At 28.1% G+C, this 15,682-nt stretch overlaps 1 protein-coding gene across 1 annotated transcript in view; it reads right to left on the bottom strand.

Moving 5' to 3' along the window:
- The window catches only part of LOC100570053 (atrial natriuretic peptide-converting enzyme-like), a 133,302-nt gene that overhangs the window by 10,897 nt on the left and 106,723 nt on the right, over positions 1-15,682 (bottom strand). Inside the window, exons 12-17 of the mRNA XM_029486831.1 lie at positions 10,920-11,015; positions 10,175-10,319; positions 9,214-9,383; positions 7,579-7,759; positions 7,291-7,456; positions 6,274-6,397 (exon numbers count right to left, since the gene is read on the bottom strand). Coding sequence (XP_029342691.1) covers positions 6,274-6,397; positions 7,291-7,456; positions 7,579-7,759; positions 9,214-9,383; positions 10,175-10,319; positions 10,920-11,015 — 882 coding nt within the window. The remainder of the gene's footprint in view (positions 1-6,273; positions 6,398-7,290; positions 7,457-7,578; positions 7,760-9,213; positions 9,384-10,174; positions 10,320-10,919; positions 11,016-15,682) is intronic.

Below are 15,682 nucleotides of genomic sequence, written 5' to 3' on the forward strand. Positions count from 1 at the left end.
ATCACCGAAAATGTACTTAGATAATATAATATTATATACATATTATTATAGAAAAAAAAAAAAAAAAAAACTGTAATTGGAATTTATTTCCGTAATAAAGAAAATATTAGGTATTATTATTAGAAAAATGTATTGTTCGTCCTATTTACCTATTAATCCGTACCTACTTAGTTATTTGATATAATTTAATTATATTATAAATAGTTTATGATCAAGTAGTTATATTTATATTTGTACTAAATATTTTAAAAACCAGTCACAAAAAATAAAAATAGAAAAGTTAGATTAGTAACATTATATTATATTCATGGTAAGCAAATTACAGTTGGAAAGTAATTTAAAAATATTTAGTTTAAAATATATATTTCTCGATTTCTCTGGCAAAAAAATGTTATGAGTTTATGACATTACTTATAACTATTATAAAAAAAGTAGAATAAAAACTAGTTTTTTAAAAGGATATTTAATAACTAGGTACCATGTTAGGATCAGTTTGATAGTTTCTTCGATAAGGTACCTACCCAATTGAATCCAATTGAAAAACTATTTTTATTATTAAAAACTCAATAATAATTGTTTTTATTTTCTCTGTTAAAGAACATAATACAATTGGTTTTACGTACTTTTTTATTTATTATAAAATAAAATAAATAATATGTATTATTGTACTCAAATATTTGAATATAATAAGTTTCAAATAAATAATAATGTCACAATAGTCCTTCTAAGTGGTTGTTATAAACTGAATTATGAGTTAACAAGCAAGACAAATAATAAAAAAAAAATGGCTCATGATTGTTAGCTCATATAATCAAAGTAAATTAATGAATACAATTAAAATATAATTCACAAAAACGTGGATTTAATAAATAAATATATTTAGGAATTAAAAAAATAGTTTATTATGCTTGTTGTTAATGTCTGATAAGCCCCAAAAACTTTTAAAACTGTTTGCAATGAAAAATTCATATATTTAATTTAAATAATAGTGTTATGCGTATAGATTCATTTGAATGTGTATGTATTCCGGAATTTGGAATTGTTGAACATTTTAATACCCAGTTTAGAAAATGTTTGTATATAATTTTTGCATAGTTGCATTTTTTTATTTGATTGTGTCAATGAATAAAATAAATAAATTAGGCATCTATACGAAAGTTACAAAAAATTAATTTGGAGACTCCCTATTTTGTATTTCATTAAAAAAATAAATAAATAAATAAATACAACAGAGTATAACAATCAAACTTATTTTTATTTAAAATTTTGAAGATTCATAATAAACCGTTTATAATTTGTAATTAAACTCTGTGCAATTTAGTTAAAATAATTCATTTTTCCGCTATTATTCGTCTTATTTAATAACGTTGCAGAGTTAATTGGGATTTTTTTGACATTTTCAAATGTAAATTCTGTCTTATAAATTGTATCTTAAAACATTCGTAGGTAGCCTGGTAGCTGTATGATTTAAATAATTGTTCGCCAACAATTATTTTAATATTTTCGGTTAGGTTTTAAATCAACTTCGTTAAGCAAATGTTGAAGGAGAGAATTCGACTTCACTGCATTCTAGATTTGCCGCTCTACTTATATTTATCCTGTCAAATATTAATAACAATATTCTTAATACTACTGTGTAAGCTTCGATGGCGTTTTTCAATTTTAAAATACAGGAGAAATTGGTTTATATAATAATAATATTATGTACACAGACGAAGAGGATGGGGAAAAATACACGAATTTACGGATATCGATCACGATAATTGATTTACCTAAATTCAATTAATTTGAGAATAATAACATGAAAAATACACACGCACAACGGTCGAATACTAAAGTAGAATAATATTGTGAATTTGTGAATGCTAATATGTAGGTACTTACTGAAGTTTTAAATAGCTCTATATTATGTATTTTTGTTTTATTTTAAATTTTGCTGTGTTATTTTATATATACGTATAGACCCTGTAAGTCGTATAGACTTATATAATAATTATACTATATGTATTCAGTTATTGTCCTAAATGGTACTACTCGTATTTACTGTTTAGGTACTTTCTATAGGTAGCTGGTAACAACCATATTAAGTTATAACATAATAATATATCATCCTAAAAGGTGAGTACTTTTTTGGCTGATTGAGAACTGAAAAGTGTGTCAGCAAAATTACAATTTTTTAGTTAAGATCAGAAACAATTTTTTTCTTTTTCATGAAAATGACGGGAAACACATTTATAGTTTCTTTATTTCTTTTATTGACAAAAAATAAAGTAAAAAAAGCCAAGTAATTATAATTATAGTGAGATAATGTTTGTGATCGTGTTATTCCAGTTAAAATACTTTAGTGTCTTTATAAGTGCCACTACAATTTGGATGTTATCAAAATATATCATATTGACAATTATTATATCGAAGATTTATATGGAAATGTGTCAATAAGATAATAATTACATTGTAAACTAATTTATAGGAGATTGATTTAAACCGTCAACATGCTGAATTTTGAACACTATAACTGATTGAATAATGATCATAAATAATAAACTATTGAGTATATTATTAAAAATGCACGCAATAGTGCAGTTTTGGAGTAATGTAAGAATATGGTGTTTTTAAGTTTTGATTTTAACCAGAACCAAGGTGGAAATATTATTTATTATTTTTAATTTTATACGGTTTATACCATTGCTTTAGAATTTAATAACACAACATACCTAAACCCTGTGACGAGGGGAGTGAACTGTAAAGACGAATAGGTTACACCAGCCATAGTATAAATACCGTTTATCATTATTATTATTATTATTATTATTATAAATTATACCTACGTAATTTTTGGGCTGTGACCTGTTACACATGTTTTATTAACATGTTGTAAAGTCTATTCAAGTGTATTAATTTATAATAGTGTTGCTAATTATTTTGTTCACTCTACTTGTATACTATTATACTGTATATTACATTTATATTACCAGTAATAAACGTGACTTCATTTTTGGTTTTATTAACAAAAGAAAACTTCTATGCTGTATTATATGTAACCATTTTATGGTTTCTTTTTAATTATGTTCTAATAAATAAATATTATATTATTTAAACATCACTACATCGTTGAATAATAATATTTTTTAAATTCAAATTTCAAAACACCTATTTTATTTATAACAAAAAATAAATGTATTCTTCGGAATCGTGACCTTGAAAATATGAAATTTTATTTTTATATAAAGCGGAAACAGTACTATATAAATATAATATTAAATGCGTTTACGAAACGCATTGGAAGGCGGTTCATTTATATCGGAAAACGAAAAGTTTAATCGGAAACAACAAACTCGAAAATATATTCGTGCATAAATAATATTGTACGAAAATAATCTGATTTCTACCGGAAAACCCGAAATTTACGATCCTCGATTTATATGAAAACACATGATTTTTAGTACTACGGAAACTTTGGAACGTGTGCAGCTCTGGTAGGTAGTCAGGTGGCAATGGTGGCGGAGTGAGGTTTTTACTATAACTATATTCTCGCGTGGGGGAAAAAAATCCGAGTAAAAATTTATTGATCTGCCACCGAACAATAGCCGTTGGTCCCAAAACTTTCGAACATGCAGTTGAATAGATAAAAGGCATAACCCGATGCGACATTTAAATTCGAGTGCAGGTGAAAGGGAATGAATAATCCGTCATTGACAACCTCATAGTGGAAGATTTTTTTTCCCATAATATTATACATTTAATTCGTCGGATTGCGTTAAACCATTGAATGGATTTGATTTTATTCTAATCCATTCTTTTATACATTATCACACGGGTGAAAAAAATTCTATGATGTGTGATAAATCACTTGCAACAAACACTTATCACACTGCGCGATGGAATTGTATGAAAAGTCTGACCATCGTTGTAATAATAATAATAATAATAATAATAATAATAATGATTTAAATTATATGATAATAATATATTTTATTATGAAGTACTTACACAACACCTACACGAATAATCCAATATTATATTATTCGCTTTAATTTCACGATTTGAATTTCAAATGGAATTGTGATTTTTGGTTTTATACGCGGTCGCAGCCAACCGTGTATTGTAATAATAATACTCATTGTTCATTTTTTAGATGGCATATACACGAGCAATCATCATGATGATAAATATGCAATTTAATTGAAATCGATATTAGACAAAAAGCCAAACATTCAAACAGTCCATTCTTAAAACTTCTATAACAGTTATACTCAAAACAATATAAATGTCATTTAAAATGATAAAGCTACCTATACAGTCAATTTGTATTCTTAGAAAAGAGTATTTACTTTTTTTATGTAGGTATTCTACTATTACACAACTATTCAGTTTTATTTTTTTTAAAACTGGACATTTTACTATTTAATTTAAAATTAAATTTTATATAAGCGTCCTCCTGTGTAGGTATTTTATAAGACTTATAATCAGGGCTGCGAATTTAATGCATTTGCATGTTTTTTTTGCTACACTGTATAATACGATGGATTCGGCCAAAATATGTTTTGACTTATTTATAGTTCAAATACGCAATCTTATTTTGCATATTTTTGCATATTTCATGAGTTAGGCCCTAACCCATGAAATAGTTAGTGCATATAATTGCATGTTTTAATGATTTTTTTGTATAAATGCTTTTCTTTTGTAATATTTACATTTTTTCGGTCAATCTGTTCTAAATTGACATTAAAATATTAAATATATTAATTGTATAAAGTATAACTTGTATAGTTTCATGGAAACTATTTTATTTCTACTCGGATATTTAACGTGTATTATTGACTTTTGTACTATTGAAGTCGAGATTAAACAGCTCTCAACAAAAACAAAAGATTTCAAATGATGTATATTATTTCAAAAATATGAAGTGTCAAAAAAATGTACATAGGTTTGGATATACTAGAAGATTTAACCAGTAGCGACATGACGTATTTCAAGTTTGCCCCAATAACTTCGTCAGATGTAGAACGCTCCTTTTCTTTATATAAAACTTTGTTGGCACTAAACAGGAGGTCATTCAAGTTTGAAAATCTAAAGAAATTATTGATTGTACAATACAATAACCACTTTAAAGGTAAAATATATAATTTTAAGTAGAAACATATAAGCTATTCCAAGCATAATATTTCTTTTATAAATCTTTTATACCAGGAAGATCAAGACTAGTCAAGCCCAAAAGTAATATACTCATATCAATCATATCAGTAAATAACAATACTAATATTTAATCTACAACTAATAAAAAAATATAATGAAAAAAATTATTGCATTATATGCATGCATATTTAATAGTTTTTAAGTGCATTAAATTCATAGCCTTGCTTATAATACTTGGTATTTAAATTATACTTGTTTATATTTCAAATACATTTTGAAAGAATATTTGAAATATATACTTATTGATTTTATACTAAAAATACATGAAAATAAAAATAATAAGTTTTCTCTTAGCGTTATACAGCGCCACCATCTTTAACCCACTAAATGTTGATGGCACAAACATAACAAAATTTATTTGAAAATATATTTTAACCTTAAAGGTTATTATAACTTCCAAGGTAATGTAGACTAATTACTAAATGCCTATATCATTTAAAATAAAAATAAAAATTTGATATTTCACGCTTTATTGTTCACTAACCAAAATGTTCATATCTATATTATTATGCATACGAAATACGAGTATCGAATAAAATATGATATAATATTAATATTAATATTTTCGTTACAGCTATATTATACTATAATTTATAGCATTTAATCAATAATTATTATTGTAAATTGTAAATAGTCATACCTACGCTTATATTGTTAAAGCGTGCGTAATTCACATTATCGTCAAAAATATTTAACTGTGTGTCTGCATGATTTGTCTCAATAATATAATATCATCATTAAAATGTGCACTGTAGAGCAGGCTTCGGATCCAGATTATTTATTAGGGGGGGGGGGGAGCATTTAATATTGTGGACATAATTCAATATATGCAATTAAATAATAATACAATATAAAGTACTTTCAACTAAAAATAAAAAAAAAACAAAGTAGGAACTTTGAAAAGATCACTCATTATTTAAGAACAACAATTAGTAAAAACAATTGAAGGAATATTAATATAATAATTTAATTCCATGCCCTTTCCTTGTATCTGCACCTGCTATAAAGCGAATTCATGATGGCGAACTTATACTATAATATTAACACTATTTCGTACAGGAAACTGATTGATTTTACCTTCGAGACCATTGCGTCTACCCCATCCGATGACTGTGCAGCTGATGTTTGCTTTCAGAACCATGTTTGGCGGCGGTAAACACACCGGAAGTAAAAACTCGTGGAATGTTAACTTTTCGCTGAGCTGAAAAAAAACGCCGGTTTGAACGTTACATTATTGCATAACATTTTTTATTGTCAAACCACGTAGGTACTTATAAACATGTCGGTCATCTACGGACCATATTTCGTTTTAGAATATACCTAGACAGTTTTAATAGAGATGGCTGCCACATATATATACATAATGTACCAATACATATTTACACACCGTTTGGTTCTCGTACACTCACTCATCCACTGACTTGATAATCCTCTAAACACCTAGCTCCTGTTCATAGGCAGAAATCCATTACAATTTTAGGGGGGAGGGGGCGCTTACATTTTTAACATCTATGTGAGCGTGGAGGTGGGACTTCGATCCCAAACAACGAAAAAGTTTCCCGTTTTGGGGAATGATTTATTTGGGGGGATTAAGCCCCCCCACCGATGTATCACCATATTATGCTTCTGATAATACCTGCGTAGGTTAGTCTATATGATACTGTTCAATACCTATAATGGAAATCAGTTATTTAACTAATTGCGAGATAGTTACATAAATTAACTATAATCTAATATTATATAGAAATTATTTCCCAAACCGTATTTTAAAAATATTAAACAGTATTATTATTGATGATGTCAAACACCATCACAACATTGTGTGTTCACACATAGAAAAGAATCTGTTGAAATAATCGAGGCGAAATGATCGATTTTATGGCCTTCCATGAAACTTCACGGTAATATTGTACCACATATATTATTATTATGTTATTGTCTGTGATCAATATAATATTATTGTCGACATTGGCGGCACTTATGGCTCTAATTGTTAGGTAGGTGACCTATGATTTCCGTTGTAGCCCCGTCGGTGAAAACCATAACAATGTTGCATTACGATGTAGGTAATATATTATATTCATATAGGTATACCTTGAAAAGTGCGATATCGTGATCGTGCTGAACGGGCCCGTTGTTGTACATCTCGTGTCTGATGATTTTTTCCACTTTCACTTTTCGTCCGAAAAATGAATGAGAATGTCTCCTCGTCATTCCCAGTTGTATGGTCCATTCTGATAGGTCACCCAATATTTTCCTCCTAAAAAAGCACGTGGACCGATCACCATGATGACACCATGTACCACCGTGATTTTATTATTCCGTAATTTACATTGTAGGAAAAACATGTGTGATATAATTATTATATTGTAATGTTTTTACCCTCCAGTGCAATGAGCCGCCGTCAGCACCCACTGTTCGGATATCAACACTCCGGCGCAGTAGAATATCTCATCCGGGCCGCCGAGGATTGCGGCCAAAAATGGCCAGTCGCCGGGCAGTGATGGTCTGCCGCCCACGATCCTCTTATTCATAGTTTGCGGTCTCCGTCTGACACCGCACTCTGCGATAATCACAAAAATTTACAAGACGTGTGTCGTTTTGATGGAGAATAAGAAAGTTGATCGGCCAACTCGATAGGTACTCTATTTTGAGAGTTCTTGGAGCGGTGGTGGGGGAAGAGTAGGATATATTTTAACTGTCGGTGTTACTATTATAATACCGTGGCTAATCTCGTATAATACATTGTATAGATCGTGGAGATAAAAGATTCAGATTTTATAAAAAATGTAAAAATAAAACTAAAACATAAATCGCTTAATATTTTTCGAAAACTACCATATATCTATAATACATTTTTACAAGTAAAAAATGTGCTTGTCATCTCAATGAAACCATTTAAATATTTGGGTTATTGTTTTTATTGCAGCTAAGCGCAAAACAACACTGGTAGTGAAAATGCGTCGGAAATAATATCTTTGTTCGAAAAATACGTAACAGAATTAAATTTGTAAGAATATAAAATGAATCATTAATCAGCAAATTAGAGTTAGATTGAATTAATTGGATAATCCGTGAAATCCGGATATGCCCACCACTAATATCTACCTCTGTTCTGGAATTATATATTATACTGTTTCTCTCAAAACGCAATTTACATAGTATAAAAGTCACATAAACACGAATAAGTTTTTAGTATACCTAACGTATACAAGGCGAATCACACCCTTCTTTATTCTTTAGTAATGTAAGTATTTATTCAAATTCTGATTTTAGAATTTTCAAATCTATTTAAAGACTGCATTTTCAAATGTTTAGATTTTTTTATACTATCTAAGGAATATTTCGTAATGATACCTATAATTTATAAACCTCTGTGCTTCTATTAAACCACAGTTTTTTGTAAATTATTGTTAATCAGATAATTTTTTTTGAACATGTTTACTGTTCTAAAATCTAAATACAATTTAAAACGAATAATTTCTGATAATAGTTTTACATAAAATATAAAATAGATGTAATATTTCAAGTAGTGGGTATAATACTTGGCCATTTTTCCCAAATTATAAAATTGTAAATAATTAGTTTTCATTTTCATAATTTTAAAATCATCATATCCCAAGTATTCATTGAAGTTAATAACTTATAAATTAAGTATTTGTTAGAATTTTAATTTATTTACATAAACATTTTCAAAGAAATCAATGTATACTTAATAAATAATACTATACGTATAACAGCGGTTTTCATTTGGCAAAAATCTAAGTGCTTACCAGAAAATATGATATTACATAAATATTAAAAAAATCTAAATTTGAATAAATGTATTAATTAAGGAAAAATAGTCGTGAGCAAGCTTAGAGATCACACTGCAGTACGACTAATCTAATAAGGAAGACCCCCGTCGTTATTATTATTTATTATATCGATGTTTTTTTGCAAATGTACCTATTCTACTTAAATGGTGTTTTCCATGAAATTGTAAAAAATTAAATCAAATGAAAAAAAGAAACTTACCAAAATTGGTACACAAGAGACTTATAGACGGGTACAAGTACGAATCCGGACAGTATCGGATTTCTCTGTAAACGGTCATTTTGTTTTCGTCGTAGTATTCTTCTGATTGGTTGTACTTAACAGAGGCCAAAAGTTTGTTGTTCTCACCGAGCATGCTTTTAGAAGATAGTCTGTAATTTATAATATAATATTGTCGATGAAAATACCGAGGTGTCAGTTGATATCCATTTTCGTGTGAATCAGGAACTGCGTTATCGCAAAAGCTATAATTTATATGCTACAAGCCGATATATAAAATATAAATACTATAATAGGTATGATTACAATTTACAATATTAATAATGTTACAAACGTATATGACATGTATATTGTATATATTATAATAATTAGTAGGGAACTTTTGCTTTTCATTCAAATTTCAATTAATACTAAATTATTAGTTTTTAACATTTTTAAATTTTTCTTTAAATATTTAAAGAACTTTTTACTGATCTATTGGGTGTATTATAACTTTTTTTGATATTGTGTTTTCATTTTTAAATTTTTACTACTGATATATTTATTGACTGATTATGATTTTTTTTTTATGTCCAATTGTCGCCACGCCAAAACGGCCACATCCAAATGGCTACAACCATTCATAGACCGAATTTTATATGTACCAGGTACCTACGATATACATCGGTAAATCCAAATGTCTATAAATATCAATATTGTATACTAAATGGCGATATTACTTTTGTCGGATCAACCGGAGTGGTGGACTGACCGAGGGCTGACACGACAGGGGTCTACTGTACCTAATATTATTGTAGAGAAATACTGAAAAATCGATATGCCTTATATATTATGCATATTATTTTAATATAGTAGTGGGGCATGTCGAAGTTGTATGCGATTTACGTAATCGATATACAACGTGTGTGGGGTGGTGGGATGGGCGAAATCATATAGATATTACTTGTATCCAAGAATGTTGCAAATTATGGTGGCCGACAGGTCTGAATCCCAACTCTGAATGCACGCGGGTCGCCACGACGTCGTGTTCGGCGAATAAAGCTCCAGCATCCCTTCACCTCGCACTCCCATCTCGCCACTAAGTCGCACTGTATAATAATATACACACACACATAGGATCAGTCTTGTAAAGTATTCGAATCAATGTATTCAAATAAAAATATTCAAATACTTTTTTATTACTCGAATACAATTGTAAATACTTTTTGAAAAAAATTATTCGAATACTTATTCTGAACAATTTTTTTGTGTTTTTTCATTCATGAAAAATATTTATTTTGAACTCGAAAAACGTGACAAAACAAATTTTTCTATTAAACATTTGCACATTATAAGTTATTTACAATTTTTAGTTTTTCTTTTTGAATGAAATATATAGTTGACCCACGCTAATATCCAACCATTCAAAAACTGAAAATATATATTCTAATAGTGTTCAGAACATATATTTTTTTAATGTGTTCGAAACGTATTCGAAATACTCAACTCATTTATTTGAATGCGTATTCCGAATACAAAATGAAAGTATTCTTTACACGACTGCATAGGGTACATACATATTATACATTATACATACGAGAAAATGCGTTTTCTCGTTTTCGTGACATTTCAAAATATTACGCGTGTGATTGTGTGTTTATGTTTTTTTTCTCCCGAGGCAAGAAATATTATTTAAAATGATAATTTACCGCAATTCCGTTCGTCTTGTCCCCATTCGCAATCCGACACGCCGTTGCAAATGTGCTCTACAGCTATACATTTTCCAGCTCCGCAAAACAATTGATCTGTAAAAAATACCACGAATGACGAAAATGAGTTAGGTGTACATTATCTAGTGGATAACGTCTTTTTTTTTTCTATTAAAGTTTCACCTGTTGAATGTGACACATAATCCGTCCAAAGGCAACAAAATCAATCAATATAACACGCTACTGAATGTCAATATTAAAAACGAAAAGTTTGTTTAAATACAATTTGTGTAGACTGTATGTGCATATTAAAACTTAACATCAAGTTTGCACGAAAAGCAAAGTATGGTTTTTATGTAAACAATAATATTATAATATTGTAAAAGTTTTATTATAATAATATGATTTCCGTTGATGGCCGATAAAATATATTGGAATTTAAATTTGGTTTGTGTTGATAACGCTTTTATAATTTCATATTATAATCTTCAGTGCCACGTATATAGAACGTTTTAATTATAAAATATATTATATTCGTTTGGAATCTTATTTTCTTATTACCTATTTTGAATGAAAGTCTTGTTCGAAGACTATGTTGTATGTTATTTCGTATCTGAGGTTATAACGATTATAATAGTAATAAATCTATTGAAAATTAAAAACATATTAATATAATATTGCACATACCCATCGGCATTAAATGTAAGAATTATGTTCACGTGTTGAGTAAATATTGTTAAAAATATTGTTTAAAAAATTAAAAATCCTTAGTCACAGTTTTTTTTATTAGCATTTAAAGTTCAAAAATTGACAAAATATGGAAAAATCACAAAAATTAGCAAATTATTTTAAGTTAGGAATTCGTAAAAATTATTCTTTTCAAATCTAAGATGTTAAAATGTAATACAAGATTCCTTATAAGATTATCTACGTTTATCAAAAAAAAAAAAAAAAATGTCTATAAGAAAGTCAAATTAAATTTTTATGAGAAATTTAAAATTAAAATTTTTACAACATTGGATTCACTCGATTTCCCATGTAGCGATTTACTTATTTTGTTGTAATTTAAAAACAAATAACTGTAAATACATGACAATTTCACTGAATGTTTATTTTACCAATTCTTATACTTGATAAAATTTTCAAAATATTTTGACTTGTCTTGAGCTGTTTACGGACAATTTCATATTTCAATTTTTTTATTTTTGTTTTCTATGAATATCAATAAAGTTTTATTAGGATAAGAATGGAAAATTTAAAACTAGATTCCACGTAAGTAGTGAATTCTGTTACTAAAAAATCTAAATATATATAAGCACAGTTTATTTTTATAGTCATTTTAAGTTCAAATTTGGACGAAATTACATATTAAAAACCTTAGAATAACTATTATAGTTATTTTGTTGTGATTGTATAATATTGTATTATTCGTGGGTACTTGAAACTTCTAAAGTATACTATTATATATCTATGATAGTATCAAGGTTTGTTGTTGATGTATAACCCATTATAAGTACCCAATGGATATTGAGACATGATTAATTTGGAATTTATTATAGGTCAATTTTTTTGTAATACCATAGATATAAGTAGGTATAATATGTCTTATACCTAGACTGACATACTGTCTCCGCTCAGAGTTTTTCTTATACAATGATATTAAATCTTTGAATTCAAATTGAATACCATCCATTATACAGTGACCCACTTGTAACCTACTGTACAGCAGAGTGACATCCACTTGCCCACCTTTTTATATTTAAATCCAAAAAAATGATAACAACACAATTTAATGGTAAGTACTTTGTAAACGCTAATAATTATTGTATTCATACACAATAATATCAGGCTCAGAATTAAATTCAGAAGCACACGTAGGTATATGCACGTGTGAATGTATATTATAATATACATATAATATGATATGATAATATACTTAGTCTGTGCATAAAGTAATCAAAGAGGCGATTCGGGATTTCATAATACATGTATAGAAAGGGATAATTTGAACAATACTCACATTGATGATGTCAACCCTTTGCTCATAGTATTTTATAGGTAGTATAGGTACGTGAACGACTTATGCTATGATATTATATTATGTCCCTAATAAAATGGTTGTGAGAAATCATTCAATCACAAATAATAATTATTAAGGATACTTCCGTAAATAATCACAAATTATTAAATATAATAGTGCTGCTGTTTTTAATTTAGGCGTTCAGGCAGTCATCAAGTCGAGCGACGGAAATCCTAGTTAGCTACCTTCGTGTCATAATTATAATAATATAATATAATATTCAATTGACCAAGATACACAGTCATGAAGTATTAAAAATTAAGTATGCGCATACCGAATTCATACGGTGTTAGTTTTTAATAATATTATGCATAATTCAATTTATATTTACTATTTATATCCACATTTTATATATTATAGCGAATAAATGAATAAAACAGTCGAACGATATAAAAGATGCCGGTGCACCTCCATGGAGGCAGATGGTACTTAGGTATATTCTTCAATTCACAAGTTTTTATCCGTGAAATAGAATCGTATCATCCCTATAGTGTGTGTATTATGTATGTATAATATGTATATATATTATATATTCTCCCAGGACGGTAAATGCGATATACGTTCGCGATGTGCCTTTTTATCTCGTCTCCGTTGCCGTCAAAATAAATTTACACCATTACAACTGATTATTTAAATATTTAATATAATATAATATGTACGTAAATCAATGTGTCTATAATAGCAACGATAATATTTTATAATATAATACCATAATATTTTAATACTTCAACTGCAACAATCGTACACGTTTTGTTTAATATTGTGTTTGTTTATAATTGGATGCGCAGGAAGACATATTTAGCACCAAAACGACGTAAGAACAAAATAAATAGTAGGTATATCGGTACAAGAGCGCCAAAACCCCAGATACCTGCTTACCAGTATGTTTCATTCCAGATATTGTATTTAGAACTATAATGTTAAAAAATGTCAAACGTTTAATCTAAAATATATCTACAAAGTAAAATGTACCGACCTATTATCTGATTATAGAGCGTCAGAGTTTTTGTGTCGTAACGTTTTGTTGTAAGTGCCTACTTACGGAGTAACTTAGGTAACTTTTGCGTATCTATCCCGTAATGAAAATTAATTTAACAAAACAATTACTAATGAACACGTTTTATGCATTTTAAATATTTTATAATGAACAAAAATATAGAATTTTACGAGTATACTATATAAAATATATTACAGATTATTGGCACCTTTGAATATTTTGAAATATAAAGCACGTACTTATACTTGTATAAGCTATAGCTACATATTTTATGAGTTGCTGCAGATTCAACTGTTTGAAATATTATTATTTTAAGACTTATATAGTTGAAAAAGATTAGTGAAATAATAATCCGATTGACGATATTGAAATTCGAGATTTCAAACTTATATTAATTTCACTATTAACCATACCTAGCCTATATTATAATTTATAGCTATAATAATATTATACCGAGATAGGTAAGTACATGTGTAAAACATTCATACATTCGTACTTATCTATTATTTCATATTCGTAATATTCGTTTTAACTGTCCAATATAAATCAAAAGTGCAAATCTAAATAAAATTGAACGCCGAATCCATTGTGTTAAATCATCTGTGGTTTTGTTTCATCCGATTCGTCACAATTGATCACACACTTTCGTAACACATTACACCTGCATTTAATAAAGCCGTCAGGCAAACGGCCAATGCAGATTGATTTGATTCGATTCGGGTTTTGCGTTTCAAAGGCGACATGGGGGTGCATAATAATATTAGATTGTGCTCCTCTCACTGATTACTAGACTACTGACTACTGAGGAATTTATGCAACTACGCGAAACAATAATTCCGCGCATTATTAATATTTTTTTTTTTTCCCTTTGTATTTATCGACTAGTCTGTGTTTGCGATTATAATATTATTTTAAATTTGATAGGTACTGCAACATCGCGCGCGCTAATTGGGTTGGTATGTGTAATAATAATATATATAGCTCGAAATATCTGAAAATTTCTCCGAAAACCTGCAAGAGGTTGAAACTTTGTAGCCGCAGACGAATTGTTAAAGTTTAGCATATATTTTATAGTGAACTGACGGATAATAACCTTAACCAACCCGCGTGTTTATAAAATATTAATAATCGAGCTGTAAAAAAACTTCTGATGACGTTTAATGATTTTTCCCGCGGAGAAAATAACTTTTAGTTTTCCGATGTCAATATTATACTATTATATTATTTGTTTTATCAAAACTTATAAATCGAAAAATTAACTTTTGAAGTCTGATAAATAACACAAAGCCTTACATAATGTAATTTAATCATTTTACAGCTTTACACGAGTATTGTGTAATATAATGTTAAAATTTGAGGCATTTTCATTGTTTCATTTATTCATTTTTTTGAGTATTTAATAATGTATATTTTATTATAATCAATAAACATTATATTTAATTCAAACTCCTTAAACAGGTCTAATAACTATATAATATAATATATGAGAGGAGTATCAAAACGGGAGGTAACTTTTTTAAGCGTTTCACTCAATTTTATTGCACTTATCGATATGCACATTTTTCCAAATGTGGGCATTTAAACTTGTTAAAAAGTTTAATTTTTTAACTTTTTTACTTTACTAGTTAATTATTTTTGTTTTTAACTGTAATATTATCTTATTCAGTTAACGTTTTATTGATGTAG

This window comes from Acyrthosiphon pisum, chromosome A1, assembly GCF_005508785.2.
Source record: "Acyrthosiphon pisum isolate AL4f chromosome A1, pea_aphid_22Mar2018_4r6ur, whole genome shotgun sequence".
In the NCBI taxonomy this organism is placed as follows: Eukaryota; Metazoa; Arthropoda; class Insecta; order Hemiptera; family Aphididae; genus Acyrthosiphon; species Acyrthosiphon pisum.